Below are 24,269 nucleotides of genomic sequence, written 5' to 3' on the forward strand. Positions count from 1 at the left end.
GTATAACTGCAGAATGCTGACCCTAGTTCAATGCCAATAGAGCTTTCTCAGCTTGATCAATAGCATTAGGTTCATCAAACAACAACCTCAAGGCTTGAAAAAAATGCATCCACATTAGTCAGAATAGGATCTTCAGGTGTCAAAGAAAACGCCCAATCCTGGGGATTGCCGTGCAGCAAAGAGATGACAATTTAACCTGCTGCGCAGAGCTCCCTGATGAATTAGGCATCAAGGCAAGAAACAATTTGCAATTATTCTTAAAATTAAAAAATTTAGACCGATCCCCAAAAAACATATCAGGAGTAGGGATCTTTGGTTCAGCAGCATGTGAATGAGCGAGATAGGTGGAAATTCCCCGCACTTCAGCAGTGAGCTGCTCCACACGATCAGACAATTGCTTAATCTCCATTTAAAAAAAAAAAAAAAATCCTCCTACAGCCCCAGAGAAAAAGAGAAAAAAATATACATATAAAAAAAAAATTCTGACATTTTTCTTTTCTTTTTACAATTCTTTCCTGCTTTTGAGCACCCTAGAATCTGCGGTATGGCTGGTGATTCTGTTATGAATGGGTCACCGTGGAGAAAAAAGCAAACAAGCTAAGCCACAGAAAACCAGAGTGGTTGGTAACTATGCAGATTGCAGATCCCTGATCTTACCACACAACTAGCATTAACCGTGGAGCGTGCCTACGATGAACCTAGATATCTCGTCACGGCCGGAGGACTACATAAGCCTAAAGCAAGAAAAGGGAAAACTAACTGCCCCAGAGCAGACCCCAAAGGAATAGATAGCCCCCACACATGTATTGACGGTGAAACAAGATGAAGGCACAAACACAGGCAGGAAAATAGGCTGAGCAAATGATGGGGCCCAAACTAACTAGACAGGAAAGGAAAGGGAAGACACTATCTGCAACCTGCAAAAAACCCTACAAAATAATGTCCAACACTTCTGATAGCAAAAATTAACCCTGAAGTCACTAGACTTCTCCCACTATATCAGCACTCTGGAATATTCTGAGACAGTGCAAAAAGAGAGCGAACTAGTAAGGGACAAAAAGCCAATTGGCAAAATACTGATAAATAAGAGTGGAAATTCATCTCAGCCCCCAGACGGCAGACCACACAAAAAACTGAATAGACCAACAAAATCAAGTGTGAACATTAGCAGAAAAAACTTAGCTTTAGATGACTGGAACAGAGCTGAAAACCAAGAGCTGACAAGCCAGAAGGAATCACCAGCAACTGAATAGGGCGTTGGCTGTCTTAAATCCAATCTGAGAATCCTGAGATCCAATCGTCATCCTCATTCTCAGGTGGCCGATCTTCACCGATCAAACCAGCTGCACCACCTCCTGTCACCATCAGAGGGAGTCCAGAAGGGGAACTCACAACTGGTGAGAATGAACTCACAACAGGTAGACCAATTATTGCGAGAAATGTGGAAGCCTCACGTTTGTCTGTTTTTATGTTAGGGGCCTGCTATTGTATCTCGCGATGTCAATTCATTTTGACTGCGCAGGCGCATTTGCACGCTGCCCGGCAACAGAGTTCACTTCGGGGGGGAGCTCCCCGCGCCATAGCCATGTCTCCTGGTACCTGCACGCCACAAACCGCCAGCTGGTAATGATTTGACTTGATTATTTGTGCTTAAATAATTGCTTGGAAAGGCATTAGCTACACTCACCTTGAGAAAGACACACTAGGTGTTGGAACGCGTGGGTCTCCATATACCGCCCTGGCTGCGGGCACTTTTTACAGACTATTGGGTGACTGAGACTATCCATTTGACTGATGGACCTGTGGTGAAGTATAGTAGCAGTTACTCTGCTTTTAGCCATTCACTATTCAGCTTTATCATGAGCCTTTTTCTTTGCTCAGGACACCTGTGAATATTTCTGGGGGGGCCTCTTTTTGGAGTTGAAATAACATTATCTTTTGCATATTTTATTTGAATACTCCTGATAGGAATACATTGTCTTTTTGACTTTAGCGCTTATCCTGTTGATACTAGCTCACTACAGGGCACCTTTAGTGGTCTGAACAGCTGAGGGTACCCTGTTACACATATATGGTTCTGTTGTTAATCAGCCCTTCTATTTTGTCTGTACATTATGTATTGAGCAATATGAGTAGCCTGACTATAAGGATGTGATAAGGATTTTTCAGTGCACTTATTCTCTGGAGCCAGTGGCTATATGTCATCAACCACCTTGTTTGTGATCTCTTGGTCATTTTATTGTCCCTCTGTATTGATTTTAAATGTTTTTAAACAATTGTGTGCTGTTTCTTGATGCTTTTTTGCAAATAGCAAAATTATTCATATTTAGCTTTGTGATTTAGCTCTTTTTTGCGTGGTGATCCCACACATATACATAGTCTTTCTTCTTGTAATGTCTTATAAACTTGCAAAATTCAGGTATGTGATTAAAGTGTCTCTACTACATATCATATACCATAAAGTATCAATTTGATGCCTTACCTTTATCTTTGTCTGGTGTTGATGAATAATTTAACTATTTAATATCCTAGACACCATTATGCTGTCTGTGGGAACTTCTAACTTACACATTAGACTAAAGTTTGCTAAATACACTGATGTCGGGCCACCCAATTCTCTGCCAACAGATGATGTCGGGGTTGAGAAGGATCTGTCCTGTTTAAGTGCCGATGCTTTTGTTCTCCGGGAGATAAGCCACTACCAGAGGCAACTCTTGTGTTTTTATACAGGTTAGGAAATCACTGCATCACATTGCATCACATTGCACCAATTTTCCTGATAAAGATGATAGAGATACAATACTCAGGCTAACATGCAACATAATAGACAACACACTTGCCTCACCAAAGTTGCTGACCATAGCTAGGTACATTGATGACTAGCTGAACTCTGATCAAAATTTGTCTCTCACTTAGAGGAATGACTAATTGTAGAAAAAAATACAAGGTTAATAGCTGTCAATTAGGTTTTACTTCATAGAGCAAAGCTATATTTCCAATTCCATGATAGTGTTGGGTTGTTATTTACTGGGATCTGCATTAATCAAGAGAACAGGGCTCATAAGTCTCATGTTTGAAAGGAGAGGGAATTAAGTATGTGCCCTGTCACTGTATTCACACTCTATGTGACTGCAAAGTATTGTGCTCAATTATGTTTACCAGTCCTGCAGAACTTAAAGAAGTTGTCCATGTTTTTTCACTGTATGTCTAAAAACTAACAGACAGTTAGTTGCTAACTACCTACTTGTTGTACCCAGCGTTGGTACAGAGTCGTTCAGCTGTTCCATGCAACAGAGCAGCTCTTAGGATGCCCTGGTGATGGGGCATTACTGCTGGCTTCATGCTGATTGACAGCCAGCTTCCAAAGTTAGGAAAAAAAGCTCCTGCTCTGTTGATGAGATGTCAGTAGGAGCCACTGAATTGCCCTCCCAACAGGCAGGTAGTTACCAACTACCTGCCTGTTAGTGCTTAGGCATATTGTAAAATAAAAATATCCCAGATCCGAAATGACTCCTTTAGATGGAGCAACAGTGTGAATGGTCAACCACTGCTCCATTCCAACAGGTTCTCAGATCCCATTTTTCAGATCAATTGGGTTCCATCAGTTGGTTCCCAACTCTGCGTAGAATTCTGGGTAGAACCCAATTCTGTTTAGAACCTATTGTGTGTAGAATCAATCTTGATCCAACCTTTTTAACTTTTTGGAATCCTATGAAAACTTTTGTAAAATAATAGTAAATATGTAATATGTCACAAATTTCTATTAGTATTAAAATAAATGTATACATTATATAGCCAAAAGTCTTAGGTTTTTGACTTTCAAAAAAAGCCAATATAACATAACATTTTCCAGAAAATTCTTACAAGTTTGTACAAAAAAATATATATCTGCAATAAATCTTGAGAAAATGTATGATACATTTTTAATCTGTTTATTAAAGGAGAAAGATTTAATATGTGGTTTGTTAATAGGCAAACATTGGTGATTGCATGGCTTTGCTTTTCAGATAATGACTTTGCAATTGGACGTAAGAGACAGCCAAGAGTCATAATAAACCAACTCAGAGAAATGTTGAGGTTTGATGAGACTGCATCATATTCTTTTGTCTAGAGAAACTACATATCAGATATTTAAGACCGTTCAGTAGCAGCTCAGTATTAATATGTTTACTCCATCTACCATTTCCTTTTTCAATGTAAAACCCAGATACTTCACTTTTTAGCACCATATACAAATACCCACCTCCTACAGCTTGATCATAATTCATCTGGGCTTAACAAGACAAAAGAAAATAATAATGAATTACACAAAAAAAGTTTACCTAAGCTTCAAAAAGACATTACATTAAATATTTATGTAAAAAGAGATAAAATTGACACAATTAGAAAAAAGCAAATTGATATAATTGAAAAGAATATAAAATGTACAAAAGTAACACAATGAAAAATACAATACAACAAAAGCCTTTAGCTGGATTGAGGCATCTGTCTACTTCGGATGTGATTAATATATGCATTGGTCCAAGCATATTGTAGGAAGAAGTGAAAGGTCAGTTGAAAATGATTGCATGAGGTTTTAGAAGGAAAACCCTCACTTTCTTAGTCACGCTTCCAAAACTGGGTGTAACTGTTCCCACCACACGAGAAATGCTTACATCACGCAAATAGTCTTTACAGGGATTTCAAAGCTGACATCAAGAACAGAATATATTTCCACCATGATGGTATGCAGTGCTGTGGTCAGTCTTGTAGCAGAATTCCACAAAGTCTGTCCAGTAGACATTATATATTAGTATGACTGTCATGTCCTAATGTAGGGCTTCATCTGTGTAAAGTAATATTAAATGGCAGCCATACTGACTAATACCCTCACAATGATGTGGTGTCTGGATCAACCAAATGTTAATGGAAGGATTTATCCAACGCCTCCTCTCATAATGACATAGTTGTACATCTGCAAGACTGGCAGCCCGTAAATAGACTTCCATGTTTGCAGTGTAAAAGTGCTATTCCCCAGGAGAAATAGCAATATCTTGTATGTGCTTTAAATATTGATTCATTTAGTCGTCCATTTATCCTTCAGTGTTCCCCTTGCACTGGCAAGCACACTCTTCGTGGTGGTCAAGAGCCACGTCTGTCAGTGACTTCTGCAATATTCTTGAACCAGTTCTCTGCTTTACCTGTAGAACCTATTTAAAGAATCCAAAAAATGACCAATTAATAACATTAGTACAAAGATTTTACAATACCTATAGTATCAAATGTGTATGAAAAATACATAATATTTACATTTCCCACTAAGGCAACCCCCTTACTACATGTCTTATTGTGGCATTCTATATTCCTCTCTATGAGCATGACGAGTTGCAATCCATCCATGTTTCCCTTGTCTCTGTTAGCCAACTAGAGTTGAGCAAATCTCCCAAAATTCTATTCAGGCAGATTCACTCAGTTCAGACGTGAAGATAAATTCTCATTTAATAAATTCATTATGAAGCAAATCTGCAAGGGGGACACTAAAATAGAAATAAACTATTATATGTGTGTATTATATGTATTGCACCGCAAGAGCTCTCCACCGGGACTCTTGATTGCTCCTCTTCTACCTCCTTTTTATTCTGGGTTTTCTGATACTGCCACTGACTATGCTTAACGTTGTCACATCTATGATGTATCGCCTTCCCTAGTTACCATTTGGGGCCTAGTCAGCCATAAGACACTTAATGAGAAGAAAGCCGAAGATGAGCAAATTGAGAACTTGACTGGGAGCTGCGCCAGTAAAGCAAATACAAGCAAAGACAAGAAAAGATGAGTTTAATAGTGTGTTGCTTAAAGCATACCCGTCAGCAGGATTTTGCTAAGTAAACTACAGACAATGTCAGGTTGGCAGTGTTAAACAGATTAAAGTGATAACTGGGGTGAAGAAATCCGTCTTGTGGTTCTTGTGTAATCAGTGTTAGAAGTTTTCAGGTAATGATATGCCCGTGCTCCAGGGCAGGCCTATAGGCAGAGTCTTAACTTCCTGCTGTAAGCCAGGGAAACCAAGGAAAAACCTGCTCACAGGCCTGCCCCAAAGCACAAATAGTCTGACTCTATGATGTCTATGATGAGGAACATGTTTCTGATTAGGGGTGGCTTGTGTGCAGGTATTTCGTTGAATTCTCTGGCTTACAGCAGGAAGATAAGACTCTGACTAAAGTGCAGCCCCAAATATGATAATCTCATTAACTGAAAACTTCTAACACTGATTAAACCACAACCACAAGACGGATTTCTTCACTCATTTTAATCAGTATAACACTGCCAACCTGACAGTTTCTATAGTTTACTTAGCAAAATCCTGCTATTAGATTTGCTTTAATAGTTAGTCGCTTTGTAACCCTTTACAGTTTTAAGAATCTAAAATATTACTACCGGTCTTATGTTTTGTTGACTTCATGCAAATCGAATTTATTAAATATTGTAGTGACATTTATTATTTCATAATTGATTCACTCATTCCTATAGACAATTTGTTTAAAAGGAAGCTGACAGCTGATACAGTACATACTGCCTAATCTATGACAGCATGTATTAGAAATTGGCTTTATGATTTGAAGCTATATATGTACTATATACTGTAGATATATTAAAATTGAGCAATTATGTATATTCATTACAGTTCTTATTTTGCACTGACCATGAGTTACAGTCTGTATTGTAGCCTGGAGATGCATTCACAATTCAAAAGATATTTTTTTTTCTTTACAGATTTGTCATTGATTACTTTGCTGCATCACCGATGCTTTTGACTATGGCAGAGCTCAGAAGATCAAATTTTTGTCATTTTAACACATGTGGGGGGGGTATTATGAGGGGACTTTTTAGATATTTTTCCTGTATCTGGGTTCCTTGTTAAGTGGACCAAATGTATTAGTGTCACACATATTTCATAAAATCTTAAAATATTACACTTCTGTTTACAAATGTTACTTCATTTTTACACCACCTTACCCCCCTTTATTGGATACATAAGTGTGGCTAAAACCTTTCTTGAATAGCAAACCTACTTTTAAAAACATGCGAGAACAACAAAAAATTGCCAAAAAAGATGTGCGCCAATATTTACAACTTTATGATGTAAGCAACTGCCACAAAGGCCCCATACATGCCCCCAATCCTGTATGTAGTAACTTACTATGGTTTTTAAGGTTTCTAAGGAGAAAGAAGTTCATATATACTTTAGGACATTTATTTCATGCCTGGAGCCTCTGTTAAGCTTGCAACTATCACTGCCTCATGATACTGGCACAGCTCAGCTTTGAGCTCCTATAATTAAGTGTCAGTATTTACTACATCAGAAGGCTACACAGCACCTGGTGTAGGGATTAAAGGCGTTGTCCAACAAAAAGATAATTAGACTATTGGTCCACTCTTTACCAACAAGCTCCAGTCCCATGTCCTACCACATAGTCTTTTTGTTTGTGTCCGACACAGGACTGTGCTCCTTGATTTTACATGTAGCCATAGCTCTGTGAGAAGGGGACTGGCTGACTATTAATTTTTATAACTAAGCCAGCCTCATTCTGTCACAGTCCTTTACATAGAAGGGGACTTGCTTAGATTTTCAAATGAGAAGTCTGCCATAGAGTTCTGGTTCAGTTTATCTGCTGATAACCCTTGAAAAGCTTGGGTCATCACTCTTCAAAAGTATATATTTTCATTTTACTGTGTCTGTTTCTAAAAGCTCTAGCGTTATCTTATTCACCTCAAAGTTTCATAGTCCATGCTGGCCTGCAAATTTCCTTGTTTATGTTTGCATATTTTTCATCCTCCATGTCATATACAAAAATTGTAAAATCCATAAAGACCTCTCCGAAGAGTGGACATATCACTCTCACATTGAATATATAGGATTAAATATAAGTGGAGAAGTGTCAGCTCTGTCTCACTTCCCCAGTGTTCTCCCAGATACTCCAGTTTAAAACAAGTCAGTTAATTAATTTTTTAACAACTTTATTTAGACCTAAAACTCAGCACAAACTTCCCTATACATTTAGATCTGGCCAAGAGTAAGATAAGAGTGCATCTTTGACTAAGTGCCATATGTAAAGTACACAGTAGTTAAACCTGGCAGTTAGTGAGGCAGGAGGTTGCTCCGCTATGCAGGGTATTCAAACAAACTTGTTTCTAGTTCACTTGTGCGGTAAAATGTGTTTTCAATATCTACTGTATGTTCTTATGTCCTTATCTATGCTCTAGCTGCTTCTTTCTTTTAAATGTACCATTCTTTCTCACATTCGATACTCTCTATCCACATCCAGGGCCGCCATCAGGGCATTACTACCCTGACTGGTGTATGGGGTCCGATGGGCAGAGGGGGCCCGCATTGGGCCCGGTCTCCTCTGCTCACCGGACCCCTACCGGCAGGTAAACCATGCCCTTAGCGCGGCACTGCAGCAGCTAAATGCTTTTGACAAGCGGGCCCGCCGGCCCGCACGTTAATAGTTGACAGCCACCAGCCAATCGGAGGCTCGCAGCTGACATCAGCTGCAGCGCGCACATCACCAGCGTCTGACGACACTGTCAGTCACTGGCAAGTGCGCGCTTCAGCTGCGTGGAGGGACCGCGAGCGTCGCCGCTGGAGCGCTGCCAGGTAAGAAGAACTTGTTTTTTTTATTTTTGAGATCGGTGATCCGGGGGGGGCCCAGGGCAGACTGTGAGACGTGGGCAGAATGCTGGACACTGGGGCCCAATTCTGGACACTGGGGCAGAATGCAGACATGGGGGCAGAATGCTGGATGCTGGGGCAGAATGCTGGACACTGGGGCAGAATGCAGACATGGGGGCAGAATGCTGGACACTGTGTTAGAATGCTGGATGCTGGGGCAGAATGCTGGATGCTGGGGCAGAATGCTGACACGGGGTAGAATGCTGGACACTGGGGCAGAATGCAGACATGGGGTAGAATGCTGGACACTGGGGCACAATGCTGGACACTGGGGCAGAATGCTGGACATGGGGGCAGAATGCTGGATGCTGGGGCAGAATGCAGACATGGGGGCAGAATGCTGGACGCTGGGACAGAATGCTGGTCGCTGGGGCAGAATGCAGACATGGAGGTAGAATACTGGACATGGGGGCAGAATGTGACAGTGAGACACAGGAGGGGGCAGACTGTGACAGTAAGACACAGGATGGGGCAGAATGCGAGACATGGGGCATGATTGGAGATATGGGGCAGAATGGAGATACGGGGCATGATTGGAGACAGATGGGCAGGGTTGGAGACAGATCACACAGGATCATGGGGCAGGATGGATACGATGGAGACAGATGGGGCAGGATGGATACTCATGAGGGTGGGATGGGATATAATGTAGAAGTTGGGAAAAAATGAGTAATGTGTTCTGCAAGCGGAGCTCTAGATGAGGGTGTTATTACCTGCAGAGACGAGCCCTGGCTGGAAGACGTTATGGCGATCTGTGCTGGATGAAAGATGAAAAGCAAGGATGAAGGACTTCACCTAGAGACATCACTGGTGACATAGTGTGTTACCTATACACTGACACTATACACTGATACTATACACTGTATACTATATACAAAGGTCCTGTGTATAATGTCACCAGTGATCACTGTGTTACCTGTACATTATATACAGAGCTCCTGTGTGTAATGTCATTGATCACTATATTACCTGTACACAGACACTGCATACTAAGTACAGATCCCCTGTGTATAATGGCGCTTATGGTGATAGTATTATGTTTTTTTATTAATGATGAGTATTGTAGTATTCAGTCACCATGTGGTGGTAATATGTGGTCTGGGCATGGTGCAGTGGTATTTGTTCCTTGTATGTGATATTATTCGGTCACTATGGTAGTAGTATGTGGTCTGGTCATGGTGTCGCGGTATTTGTTCCTTGTATGTGGTATTATTGGTCATTTTAAAAATTGAAAAATAAACAAAAATATACCTAAATAATTGTATTGCATATTTTAACAAATATTTAATAGGTTACAGTAGAGTAGGGCCTGGCCAAAAGTGTCTATCCTGTTATGGTGGTGGCTTAAAAAAAATATTTTGGCCAAAGCAAAAGCTGCCGGCTATATGTGTGATCTGGTGATGGGAACTGTTAATGTGTGATAGGTGAGAAGTGGAGTTTTTCCAAGAGAGAGCGGTGGGACTGTGGACAGTTCGATGGTGGAGCCTGGGCAGAGTCTCAAGGGGGCCCCGAAAATGTTGCCAGCATGGGGCCCAAAAATTCCTAGTGGCAGCCCTGTCCACATCAGTTCCTTTCTATTCCCATCTCTTGTGCATGCCTCACATTTTTCTCATATACTTGAAACGCTCCTATTCGTCCTCTCCCAACGTATCCCAAATTAGAGTGCAGCAGATGACTTCACAAATTACTGAAGCATCAGCTCATTCTCTCCATTCTACTGCTTCTGCACCTTCTAGTTTGTGATGTTCTCACTGTTTATCAAGTAAGAACTTAACATCCCAATTAACAATGTAGTCTCCTCATCTTCCACTCATCATCTATCCCAAATATGTTCTTTAGGCCTTTCATAGCTTACAACTCTCCTACACATGAAGATGGGAATACACTGAGCATAGTCTTCTCCAAATTTTATTTAACCACTTCACGACATGCGTCGTACATGTACGGTGCATGTCGGGTGTCCCCCTTTGATCTGAGCACACATCTTCTCCGGGATATGTCAGCTGATTTTATCAGATGACATGTGCCCCTAACAGCCATGGGTGGAATCATGATCCACTCACAGCTGTTAACATGTTAAACGCCATCATCAATCTCTGACAGCGGCATCTAACATGCTTGCGCCAGAAGCACATCACAACTCCATCGGCACCCGTGCCATATGACCACAGGTAGCAGATGGGTTGACATAAGAACATGGGGTCTGCACGAGACTCCTGTGGTTGTCATAGCCGGATAGATATAAGCGCCGCCCAGCAGTTGTCACTCATAAAAAGTGATCATTTTAGCTACACATAGCAGGGCAATGGAGACTATTAAAGCACTCAGAATTTTTTTTCCCATTTTCCAGTACAATATATGGTAAAATCAATGGTGTCTTTCAAAAGTACAACTCGTCCCACAAAAAACTAGCCCTCACATGACCATATTGATGGAAAAATAAAAAAGTTATGGCTCTGGAAAGAATGGGAGCAAAAACAGAAACGCAAAAATGGAAAATGGCTCGGGGGTGAAAGGGTTAATGTATGATTATACTAACTCCTCTCTCCTATTCTCTGATCACAGTTTTCTCTGTAGAAATGTGTTGTCTCACTCAAGACACCCCTACAAACTGCACATTCCAAGCCATCCCTCTACTGTCACAAGTTAGCTTTGGTACATTATAACAAGACAGGAAAAGTGCCCTTGATGAAGCTCCACCCTCTACATGCAGTGAATTTCAAGGTCAGCATCTATGGATAAAATCACTTTCAGAGGAAGACTTCATCTATTATAAGTTAATGCTCAAAACATATAACTGGCCCTTTACCTCTCCAAACAAGACATCAATACAGTCATCACCTCACAATCCAAAATCCAAAATTGCCCTTTAACAGACCCTTTCCTCAAGGGCAGGCACCCATTACCAACCTCAGTCCTTTCAAAGCAAATTTTCTCTCAATACTCTAATAGCTTGGATTCTCCTAGGACTTCATCAACTTCACTTTTTAGCTGGTCACGGAAAAAGTTATCATTCTCCCTGGTTCTTCTTGCCCTACTATAACCAGTGACTCTATTCTCTGACCCCTCCTTCAGTTCCTCTCCCCTTCTGTCGCTACCCACCTAACTAAAATATTTAAATCTTTCTCTTTATTCTAGTATCTTTCCCTCCTTCCACTTCAAAAATGCCGTCACAATCCTTTTACTAAAAAATCATCCATCAACCTGGACTGCTTTGCTAACAACAGACACACCTATAATCTCTCCTTCATTTCAACACTTTTGGAGTGCTTGGTCTACTCTCGTCTAATCCACTATCTTTTAGATAACTCTGTTCTTGACTCTTAAAATCTGAGTTCCGCAATTTATATTCTACAGAAACACTATACACTACCCCTCTTGGTAAACCATCAGCAGATTTGGTTTTCAGTGCCAAATCTTCCTTCCCAGTTACTGTTATGTGAAAAAGCATTTGCACCATTCTTAATTTCCTATTTTTTAACATGTTTGTCACACTTAAATGTTTCAGATCACTAAACAAATTTAAATATTAAAGATAACACAAAGTGCAGTTTTAAATTAAGGTCTTTATTATTAATGGAAAAAGAAATTCAAACCTACAGGGCTTTGGGTGAAAAAGTGATTGCATCTCTTAGCAGCAACAACTGCAATCAAGCGTTTGCGATAACAAGCAATGAGTCTTTTGCAGCTCTCCAGAGGAATTTTGTCTCACTCATCTATGCAGAATTGTTGTAATTCAGCCACACTGGAGGGTTTCCGAGTGTGAACCGTCTTTCTAAGGTCGTGCCACAGCATCTCAATCATATTAAGGTCAGGACTTTGACTAAGCCACTCCAAAGTCTTAATTTTGTTTTTCTTAAACCATTCAGAGGTGGACTTGATGGTGTGTTTTGGATCATGGTCCTGCTGCATGGTCCAAGTGCCTTTCAGTTTGAGGTCACAAACTGATGTCTGTAGTGAAAAGTAACTTGGCACTCAACTTAAGGGTCCATAAAAGAAAATGTTATTATGCAGACTGCATAATAAAATTTTCTTCTATGGACCCTCAAGTTGTGTGCCAAGTTACTTTTCACTATTGAGTTTTGGTTTGGGTAACCTACTTGCGCACCCTGCAGTAGTGCCATGCTATATTATACACAAACTGATGTCTGGACATTCTCCTTCAGGATGTTTTGGTAGACAGCAGAATTCATGGTTCCATTTACCACATCAAGTCTTCTTGGTCCTGAAGCAGCAAAACAGCCAAAGTTCATCACATTACTTCCACCATATTTTACTGTTGGTATGATGTTCCTTTTCTGAAATGCTGTTACTTTGGCGCCAAGCTGTACACCTTCCAAAAAGTTCAACTTTTGTTTTGTCAGTCCACAGAATGTTCTCCCAAAAGTCTTGGGGATCATGAAGATGTTTTCTGACAAAACTAATAAGCATTAAGATTATTGCTCAGCAGTGGTTTTCATTTAGGAACACTGTCCTACAGGCCTTTTTTTTCCCCCAGCCTCTTTCTTATGGTGGAGTCATGAACACTGACCTTAACTGAGGCAAGTGGGGCCTGTGGTTCTTTGGATGTTGCTGTGGGGTCTTTTGTAACCTTTTAGATGAATCGTCGCTGCGCACTTGTGGTAATTTTGGTTGGCCGGCCACTCCTGGGAAAGTTCACCACTGTTCAGTATTTTCAACATTTGTGGATAATGGCTTGTGGCATGATGGATAGCTTTTGAGAAACTTTTGGTATATTTCACTTTGTCAGGCAGGTCTTATTTAAGCGATTTCTTGATTGAGAACAGGTGTGGTAGTATTGAGGCATGCATGTGGCTAGGGAATTTGAACTCAGCTTCCCAAAGGTGATAAACCAAATTTACGTTATGATTTCGGGGGGGGGGCGGGACAATCACTTTTTCACACAGGGCCCTGTAGGTTTGGATTTATTTTCCCTTAATACTAAGGATCTACATTTAAAAACTGCATTTTGTGTTTACTTGTGCTATTTTTGTCTAATATTTAAATTTGCTTGGTGATCTGAAACATTTAATTGTTACAAATGTGCAAAAGAATCGGAAATCAGGAAGGGGGCAAACACTTTTTCACACAACTATATATACATATTTACCGTACATCACCTCCACTTTCAAGATCCAATGACTATCTGTCCACTGTCTCTAACATTTTGTCCTCTCTCTATGTAAAACTGAATCTTTTCAAAACTGAACTTCTTGTGTTTCCTCACTCTACTAACCTAACTAAACTCGATATTGCCATTTTCATGAGCAATTCCATCATAACTCCCAAGCAACACGCTTATTGTTTTGGGGTTATATTTGCGTCAGAATTTTCCTTAACCAACTATGTTCAATCACTCATGTCACCTGCACCTCAAAAGCATCTCAAGAATCCGACCTTTGCTTACCTTTGACACTGCAAAATCTCTTCCTGTTGCTCTGATTTATTCTCGCCTGGACTACTGAATCTCTACTAATTGGTCTTCCTCTTATTAAACTCTTTCCTCTACAATCTAGTCTGAATGAAGGAGCCAGGGTGATATTTTTGTCCAGCCACTAGACTGAGGCTTCCACCCTCATTCCACTGGCTGCTCATCCACTACAGAGTACAATATAAACTTATCACTCTCACCAAAAAATATGTCCACAGTCGTGCACCACCCTGCATCTCCTCCCTTATCTCTATCTACCACCTTACCCATTCTTTCTGTTCTGTTAAATATCTAATACTGACATCCTCTATGATCCAAACCTCCCACTTATGACAGTTCTCTTGTGCTGCGCCAGTTCTCTGGAATGCACTATGCCAGACAAATTTGGTTAATTCCCACATCCATATTTTTAAGCATGCTCTAAAACATTTTCCTTTACCTATTATCCCTGTGGAAATATTTCTAAGAATATGGTTCCTTCTACCATCTATTTCCACACTCACTCTCCATGTATTCAATAGCATTTTGCATCTATAGTTATAAATTTACTGGCTAATGATCAGTTCCATGTAGTTTTATTCGAGTACCCTTATTTATTAGATTATTATATGGACCAAAGACTACAAGTTTACATTTGTGTCACTCCAATTCCTTATAGATTGTCTATAATGTGTTATATTGCTGCACTTTTGACCCCTCTGATTAGTAAAAGTGCTGATGAATATGTTGACATCATAGAAATAAAATAATAATTTATTGTTATGTGCCAACAGAGGAAACATGAACCTGTTGGACACAAACCAGAATAGGACCCAGACTTGTAGCTTGTGCATGAAGATTGCAGCACCTTTAAGAAATAAAGCATATTAGTATGCTTCATAACTTTCTAACTTAAACTTATTTTTTTTTAGCTGGACAACCTTTTTTAAACAATATAGCTATATATGATATTAAACAACTTCAATTAGCTTAGAATGCTGGAAGAGAAAACAAATGCATACCTCATGGTACTTCTTGGTGACTTTAGTCGAGGTGCACTGGCATTCACCACAATTGTGGCTGCAGCATGCACAGTTTCCTCCACATCGTTTCACTAGGAGGCAACTTGGCCAAAATATGGCATCTGTCCTTTTTAACTCCTCCCGTAAAGACACAGAGAAGTTACGTGGCGTACAGCTGTAGAGCCTCACTTCATCTCTCAGAATACTCAAGTCAAGCACTAGTGAGATAGAAAAAAGAAAGATAGTTATTGTAGGTAAATTCTATTTGCTTCATGAAATCTCGAATAACTGCAAAATTCCAAGGCAACATTCACATTTAGTGTAGATTTTACATATAGATAGTTTCCAATTCTCTGGGGAGTGAATAAAAAATCATCGATTGCCCTCTTCCCTCATATCCAATACTGTTGCGCTCCTCTACTGAGTCATGTAACAGCAATTCAGGTTCTCCAGATCCCACTGTGCTCTGTGTGATCCACAAGTGACTTTTAGGCCTCTCTCTCACCACCATATAAATTGCACATTTTTTTTATGGGAGAGCAATTGGGCCAATATTACTCAATGGAACAATGCTGATAGCAAATTTTTCTCAATGACAGAATCTGTGTACTAAAAAATTTACAACATGCAGTGATTTCCCTCCAAAATCGTATAGGTGTAAGAAAAAAAACGGATGCCATACGGAGCCACAGTAAGGCATCCAATTTTTCCTAATACATTACAATACAATTCTGCAGCATAGGAAGCTATATATGGTCCTGTAAATGATTAATAGCTGCTGAGTACAAAAACGAATTGACAACTGAGAAAAAAATTATCCACTTTTCTGGATGAAAATCTAACCAATTTTTAAAGCACTTGTGTGTCCCCATCCAATCAGTGTAAATCTATGGCATGTCAGAACCAATCTCCATATGCTCACATTGTAAAAGAAGCTTCCAGCTCATGCAGAGAGCCCAGTGTGATCCGGAAAGTCTGAATTGCTGTCATGTGACTCAAGAGGAAAGGAATACCGAAGAAAACCGTGATCGGGGAGTACGATACCACACTCACTCTGCTAACACTTACACAGGTTTAGAGAATGAAAACATTAAGGGAGGTGCTTCTTTAATGATCATTCTGTGCTTATGAAAGCTTAGTCAGCTCGTCTACATAGGCTATAACGTATGACGATCAATGGTTATTTAAAGAAGCACTCCCATCAAAATGTTTATTTTCTTCATGTATTGCAGTCATCATATTATATAGCACTGTGTACTTACAATTGCTCATTTTTCCCTTCTACCTAGTTAATTCTTCTCTTTTCTATTAGGTCTATGACATGACATGATTAATAACTGACTAGCTGAATCCTTCTAAGCTCTATGTAGAAGCAGGAGGTCAATTTTCCCTGTATTAGTTATCACTGCAAGATTCCCGGGCAGGGGGAGGAGGGAGCAGCTGGGTCAGGAGTTAGAGAGGGATGATAAATTCAGGGAAAAGAGGCTTCCTGTTTCTACATAAATCAGAGAAAAGAGAAGAAAGGCAAAATGAGCAATTGCAAGTACACAGAGTTAGATAATATGATGACTGCAATATATTAAGTGGATAAACACTTTCATAGGAGGGCTTTTTCAATGGTCATGATTTGTAGGAGCGGTTAAACCAGTTACTACAGAGAGGAGTACTAGCAATATTATACAATGTAAGTATTTACATTAATACTAGAAACCTGGAGGAATTAGAATTAATAATATTGGCAGAAAGTTGTGTTATAGTTGGGATAACAGAGACATGGCTGGAGCACTATGATTGGGCTGTTAATTTATAAGACTATAGTCTGTCCAGTAAAGAGAAATCTTCTTCTTTGTAAAATGTGTCTTAAAGGCATTTTCCGGTCTAGATTGATAAGTCACACTCTGTGTGTCAGACAAATCTCGAAAAATCAATTTCGAAGTCAAAAGAAACAACTTTCTTGGTATCCAGTAGTTTATAGCATGGTATAATATATAGTCTTCATTGCACAAAGTTGCTTATTTTCATGTGTACTATTGATTTATGAAATAGAAATAAATACAACAGTTACTCTTTAAAAAAAATGGGAGCAAAGTACTCATCAAATAGACAAGTGTGAATGAGGCCTTAAATTTTCTGTTCACATAGATCTTTTTAAAAAATGGACAGGGAAACAATGCAATAAGGATGAATATATAGAGATCTAATGTAAAATAACCAATATGCAACATGATGTCTTATGGGTCAACGAAAAGGAATGGGAAGGGATGACTGTGTTTAGACTCCAAAGCTGAGCACGGTACGCGGCAGCCACTTGCTTCCTTTGCTCGTTACGTGCTGAGACTTGTTCCTTTGTACATCCAGTCATCTGTTTTATAGAAATGCTAATATAAAAGCTTTACCCCGTGGTTTGTTCTATTCTCTTCCTCTATGCTAACATATTCATAAATAACCCAGCTAAGCAACTACGGCAGATTCTGCTTACACTCCAAGCATTCTCACCTTTCAGAAAAGACACATGATTCCCCCAAGACAATCACACAGTCAGACTTAAACAGTGTGTCAGTGACAATGACGTATTGGCTGGAAATTCATGAAGCGATGCTTTGGCTGTGATATTTACTTACTATTTATTGTGAAAACAGCTAAAAGAATATATCAAGTACCTTGGTGGACTTGGTAAATTTTGAGGAACCAACCCATCAATACACATTGAAATTTTTGTTACATTTAAAGGGGTTATCTAGAGCTAAACATGAAAAAAATAACCAAAAAACAAACAAGCAAGTAGTTGGTAAGCAATTAGCAACCACCTGCCTTTTCTATCCTGCAGCAGCTCAGAGCAGTCACTTACCGCTCCTGCAGGCGATTCAGCTGCTCCACATCCACAGAGGCGATCTTCCTCTTCCAGGCTGTTTTATTGCATGGCTGTCAGTGTCATGCTGATTGACAGCCAGCTTCCCTCAGTTATGCAGCAGGGAGCCGGCGTTTGCTAGCATGACATTGTCAGTCTCACCCCATCAACAAAGCAGAACGGAACAAAGGCCACTGCACTGTCAACGTGAAGTCAATGAAAGCTGCAGCATTGTCTGCGATTGCTCTGTGCCAGCAGACATTAGTGCTGGGCAGAACAGGCAAGTAGTTAGCAACTACCTGCCTGTTAGTTCTTAGACGCTCATTAAAAAATTAATATAGTCCTGGATAACCCCATTTAATGGTAAATCCATATAGAATACTTGACCCTCAATACCTGTAAAGCAGTATTTTGGTGTACTTTTTAATGAGCATTAGGCTAGTTTCACACTAGCATTTTGGAGCGCAGCGACGGCCTGCGCACGGCCGCCGCTAAGCCCCGCCCCTGCCACGCCTCCGCCTGTAGCTCCGCCTACCGGCGCATGACGCTGCGTGCGTCCTGCGTCCCCTTTCTTTATCACTGGGGGCGCAGGCCGTGCGCAGTATGCGTTTGGCGGTGCATGCGCCTTTTTGACGGTGCGCCAACCTGCGCCAAACGCAACCTGCTGCAGTTTGGTTGCGCCAGCGCACCGTCAAAAAGGCGCATGCGCCGCCAAACGCATACTGCGCATGGCCTGCGCCCCCAGTGATAAAGATAGGGGACGCAGGACGCATGCAGCGTCATGCGCCGGTAGGCGGAGCTACCGGCGGAGGCGTGGCAGGGGGCGGGGCTTAGCTGCGGCCGTGCGCAGGCCGTCGCTGCGCTCCAAAACGCTAGTGTGAAACTAACCTTACTTTGGTTTGTCAAACTGCATCAATGAATGAAGAAAGCAGGACATAATAAAAATAATATAGATGTATTTTTCAAAAGAAACACGTCTGAAATAGCCTTGAAATTGCAGTCATTCATGCAGCATAAATGGAATTTGTTCCTAGCACAGATATTTTAAATCTAAAGAATTGCATATTATTAGAAAAACAGGATTGGATGTGTCTTATGAAACTGAGGCTTTTTCACCCCTGGGTTTTAGTCCCTATTGAGGTAAAATCACCTTGTCTTTAACTCCTTAACAGTGCAGCTATTTTTGGCAATAAACTGGTTGTTTGACAATCAAAACGTTTTACCTATCCACAGTTTAATTGACAACTGCCTGAATACTGGAGGTCCCATTGATTGGTCCACCACTGATGATGAGCACAAGGGTCCTTCCCTGTTCACAGTCTATGGTACTAAAGTAGCAGAGTGCTATACTCCGCTATCTCCTTCTGTCTCATTGACAGAAAATTGAGCAAAAATGCTTGTATGATCCCATACTCTTCAACAGTTGAGGTCGAAGAGATGGAAGACCCACAGCAATCAGACATTTAATACCTAGTTGATGGTCAATTGTTTTGTTTTTTTCCATCTGCAATGAAAAGATCCAGCACACCAGAGACATCATCCTGACATCGGAGCACGAGACCGCTGTGTCAAAGCACTTGATTTAAAACAATGAAGAAAGGAATGTCCAGCTCCACAATGTAGTGAATACATAAATCCTTTTATTCACTTAGTCACTTCAAAGGTGAGGTTAAAAGGCCAGCATAGAAAAATAAGGCTTGCGTTCTCAACGCGTTTCTGGTGACTTCGCACCCTTAGTCATGACAAAGGGTGCAAAGTCACCAGAAACGCATAGAGAACGCAAGTCTTGTTTTTCTATGCTGGCCTTTTAACCTCACCTTTGAAGTGACTAAGTGAATAAAAGGATTTATGTATTCACTACATCTTGGAGCTGGACATTCCTTTCTTCATTGTTTTTTCATCTGCACATTCCAAAAAACATATTCTACTTTTTTTTTTTTTTTTTTTACATTTTTTAACTGTGTAGCCCTATTTGGGCTCATCTTTTTCCGGAAGAATTATACATTTCAATGCCAGTATTATGGGTGCATAACACATTCTGATCATTTTGATATACTCTATATAAAGAAGTTTTTCCCCATGAATGGAGTCCATCTTAATCAATACATCTTGGAATAAAAATAGGTTCCACAATTGGATATGTAAAAAAAAAATGTTCCTGTGCTGAGATAATCTTATAAATGTGACCCTACTGTGTACTATGTAATGTCTGTGTCTTACCATACAGGGACATGGTCTGATCATACCACATCTCCTCGGCAGAGGAAGAAGCAAAGAAGAATGTAGAGAGAGGACAGCACGTGATCACAGCAGATTCTTTTTGTGAGGTAAAACATTTCACTGCCTATATTTAAACAATGTTTTACCTCACAGAAAGAATCAGCTGTGATCCCATGCTGTCCTGTCTGTATCCTCTCTTTTGCTTCCCCCCTGCCCAGGAGATGTGGTATGACCAGACCTTGTTCCTGTATGGTCAGACACAGAAATTACATAGTACTCAGCAGGGGCACATTTATAAGATTATCTCAGCACAGGAACATTATTTTTAACATTTTTCAAGGTCTATTGTTTAAAATTAACTTTGGTCATGTGAAAACCCCTTTGAAAAAGACATTTACTCTTAACATTCTACATGCACTTTTAAAAAAAAATGTTTGTGTCACAGCATTCCAATATCAAAAACCATTTTGATCTGTTTCTTTCATCTTAATGAATCAGGAGCGTCTGCTACAACATGGCTCCTCATCAAGACCGGCATGAAAATGGCCAGTCATGATGAATAGAGACCTATGTGCTTAGTTTAGACTGTCAATTTGGTATAACAAATATCCTTTCATAGAAATTACCACACTGGTAAGACATTGCGTAGAAAGCACTACAACTTCTGCGGAATTAGATTACTTTGTATTAAACCCTCACAATAATTACAAAGATGACATAATGGACGGAAAATGTGATTTTTCCCTTAAAGTGATAGTAGTATAGTTATTCAAAAGTTTGCATAGGAAAGACTAAAGTTTATGTACAGAAGACAAGCTGGTATGGCCATAGGTTAATGTTACAGAACTTTGGTAATTCTATACGTAGACAGGAATAGAGGGTAATAAATCATCATGGGTGCTCAGCAGACTACCATATACAGTACCTCTGATGTTTCATAGACAACAATAAAGTACATAATGTAAGTATTCAGTGGACGTGACAGCCATGGAGCCAGGTGTTAAATATATCACATACAAATAAAACACTAACAAATTGACTTGGACACTAATAAAGGATTTACTTAAAACTGTCTTACACTTTGACATGCCCATACAACATGCTACGCATACCTCTGGATTTTCTTCCGTGGATATAGGATTTCCCAAGTAGTTGCCATGATGGTCTGTACAGTTCTTCTAAGTCCAACTGCCATCTATCCGGTTCAAGGTATCGCATTACTTCTTCCACAGTCCCAAATCGAGCCACAGTCTCGCTTAGCAATTCTAAAGGCAATGCTGATGGGGGCAGCACTGAGGGGATAACTGGTGCTGCCTGTTGCTGTGGATAGAAAACAAAAATGAGAAATATTCAGAGTCTCAAGAATTATTGTAGACTGTACATTTAATGTATGATTCTTTAAAAAATACATTTATATTCTAAATTAAAAACCATCACATGTCAGCCGCCTGTAATCAGATTAGCTACAGTGGGGAAAATAAGCATACATACTGTGAGAGACAGAATTCTGACTGGTTGGTAGGTGATCAAATACTTATTTAATTAATTTAATTATGTAAAAATCATACAATGTGATTTTCTGTTTTTTATTTTTAGATGCTGTCTTTCACAGTTGAAGTGTACCTATGATAAAAATTACAGACTTCTCCATTCTTTGTAGGTGGGAAAACTTGCAAAATTGACAGTGTATCAAATAATAATTTTCCCCTCAGTATGTTATATCATTGCACCTCTCAAATATCTCTTTTCTTGTCTTTTGTTGCCTACAAATGATAGATCTGTTAGATTGGTAAAGTATCTTGACCAATAAATCTCACTGAGATGGTTCATGTTTCCAGATACTAAGCAAGAAATGGGTTGATGGCATCTCATGATCCCTGCTGGTTCTCGGGGGGGGGGGGGGGTCTATAATTTCCATAGAGGATGCATATTCTTTTGCCTGTGCTTAATTTGGCTATTTTCACTGTTTAGAGGATATCTACATAAATGTGAAAACATTAAACAATTTACTGTATTTCTAGCATCTTCAGCAGGAGATGAAAAAGCATCTCCAATTGCGATATTGTTATTTGACATTGTGTATACATTGTTTATTATGCGGTAAAAATGACCTGGAAAGCTGGGCTTACGGGTCAGTACAATTACGGTGATACCAAATTGCAAGTTTTTTAATGAAAAAAAAACTGGGGTCTGTAACACTGTTTTTCTAGACCTATAACACTTTTACTTTTCCATCAATTGAACAATATGAGGGCTTGTTTTTTGTGAGACAAGCTGGTGTTTTCGTTGATACAACTTTGGGGTACATATAAAGCTTTTGATAATTTTTTATTGTATTTTTTAAGAAAGTGTGGTTTCCAATAAAAGGTTATTTGAAATTTTTTCTCCTTTTGGCGTACAATCATTAATTCATTTTATATTTTGATACACCAGGCTTTTATACCTTTGGTGATACCAATTGTGCTTAACTTATTTTCTTTATTTTTAATGAGATGAAAAGAAGGATTATTCAAATTTTTTGATTTTTTTTACTTTTACAAACTTTCTTTTACTTTTTCGACTCTCTAGGGGACATGAACTTGCGATTGTCTGATTGCTTACACTAAATACAGCAATACCACAATATTGCATTGCAACATGTAAATCCTGGTCTCATCTGAAGCTCAGCAAGTGGTGGAGCTTTAGAGGAGAACCAAGAAGGCAAGGATGGGCCTTCAGTAGATCTCCGGCTGTCATAGCAAACTATCGAAACGACGATGGGGGCTAATGGGAGCCGGCGCGCCGACTGTGATGTCATTTAAATGCTGCTGTCAGTTTGAGAGTGGCATAGAAATGACAGTGGCATCTACATATCTGTTAGAGACAGACGACAACTATTTAATACAGCCAGCATTTGTTGCATGAGCCCCCTCCATATGCAACCACCTAATCAATTGCCGGACATATAGTTACATCCATATGCACAAAGGAGTTAAAGGGGTTGTCTAGTTTGTTTAAAAAAAACCTGTAAAATTCAGTGTTAGGGAATTAAAGCTGACATAGTTGGTATACATATCAGGTTCATTTATTTGCCAGTCTGGAGTGAATATATTTTTTTCTGAGGGACCTGGGATGTCTATGCAGAACATTGAGAGCCCAGTGATTAAGTGTGTATTATGTAATGCCATATTTCATCTATGGGGGTACTATAGGAGAATTGATTACTTGCTGCATATTTCCCCACATATTACATACAATTGCTTCAGATCCCAGCAGTGGGACACCCTAAGATCAGCTTGAATATTTAGGACACCCTAACAAAAAGGGTGTGTTCAACACAGATTACCCTTAAGAAGTATTTAAAGAGTGCAGACACAGACAGCAAGGAGTTCTGTGCAAAACCAGTATATGCATCCCTCGCTGTTCAATAGTTCATCAAAGAGAACTGTAGAAATCGCAGGAACGCGGGATGTCATGACGGACAGAAGGCAGATCAAGAGTTAAAAGTTTTATATAGCAATAAGTGCACTCCACGTAGGGAGTAATAGGTTGCAGGGTAGTCACAGGGAAAGGGGCAGAACTGGGAGAGTGGCAGGTTAGGACAGGGATGAATGATCGTTCAGTAATTTAAGAGGTGAAAACTTATCAGACTGTAGTCTTCTTGTGTGCAGCGTCTCAGGGTTCCAACGGTAGAACCGACAACAGCGGTACGTGACGTCTGGTTGGAGTCTGTGACGGATGGGGATCCAATGGAGGCATCGACAACAGCGGCATGTGATGTTCTGATGAAGTCTTGAGGAGAGAGTAAGTTTCCCGTGCCCACATGGGTCTGGCACAGTACTGAGTCTATTGTGTGGAACCGCCGGAACGAGACTTCGCTCCGCAGTGTACACGAATCCTGGGTAGCAAGGCACTGGCCTAGCCTTCTGTCTCTCATGGTGTCGCACACCTGGTGCAGCCTCTAGCGTCAAGTCTGAGTCACCTCCAGGCATGGAGGATAGCGGGAGATTGCCAGTTGGTCGTCCACCAGCAATGGACCTGTATACAAGCATACTGTCGGATCGACCTGTGCAAACGGAT

The 24,269-nt window shown here is 40.1% G+C and overlaps 1 protein-coding gene across 2 annotated transcripts in view; it reads right to left on the bottom strand.

Moving 5' to 3' along the window:
• Nucleotides 1–3,916: 3,916 nt before the first annotated feature.
• PDGFC (platelet derived growth factor C) overlaps nt 3,917–24,269 on the bottom strand; it is a 423,119-nt gene continuing 402,766 nt past the window's right edge. For both annotated transcript variants that reach the window (XM_073576451.1, XM_073576461.1), the window contains exons 4-6: nt 21,323–21,530; nt 15,143–15,360; nt 3,917–5,189 (exon numbers count right to left, since the gene is read on the bottom strand). In XM_073576451.1, coding sequence (XP_073432552.1) covers nt 5,073–5,189; nt 15,143–15,360; nt 21,323–21,530 — 543 coding nt within the window. In that variant the 3' untranslated portion in view covers nt 3,917–5,072. The remainder of the gene's footprint in view (nt 5,190–15,142; nt 15,361–21,322; nt 21,531–24,269) is intronic.

The sequence above is a fragment of the Dendrobates tinctorius genome, unplaced genomic scaffold (assembly GCF_039654945.1).
Source record: "Dendrobates tinctorius isolate UK_male_01 unplaced genomic scaffold, ASM3965494v1 ptg000008l, whole genome shotgun sequence".
Classification (NCBI taxonomy): domain Eukaryota; kingdom Metazoa; phylum Chordata; class Amphibia; order Anura; family Dendrobatidae; genus Dendrobates; species Dendrobates tinctorius.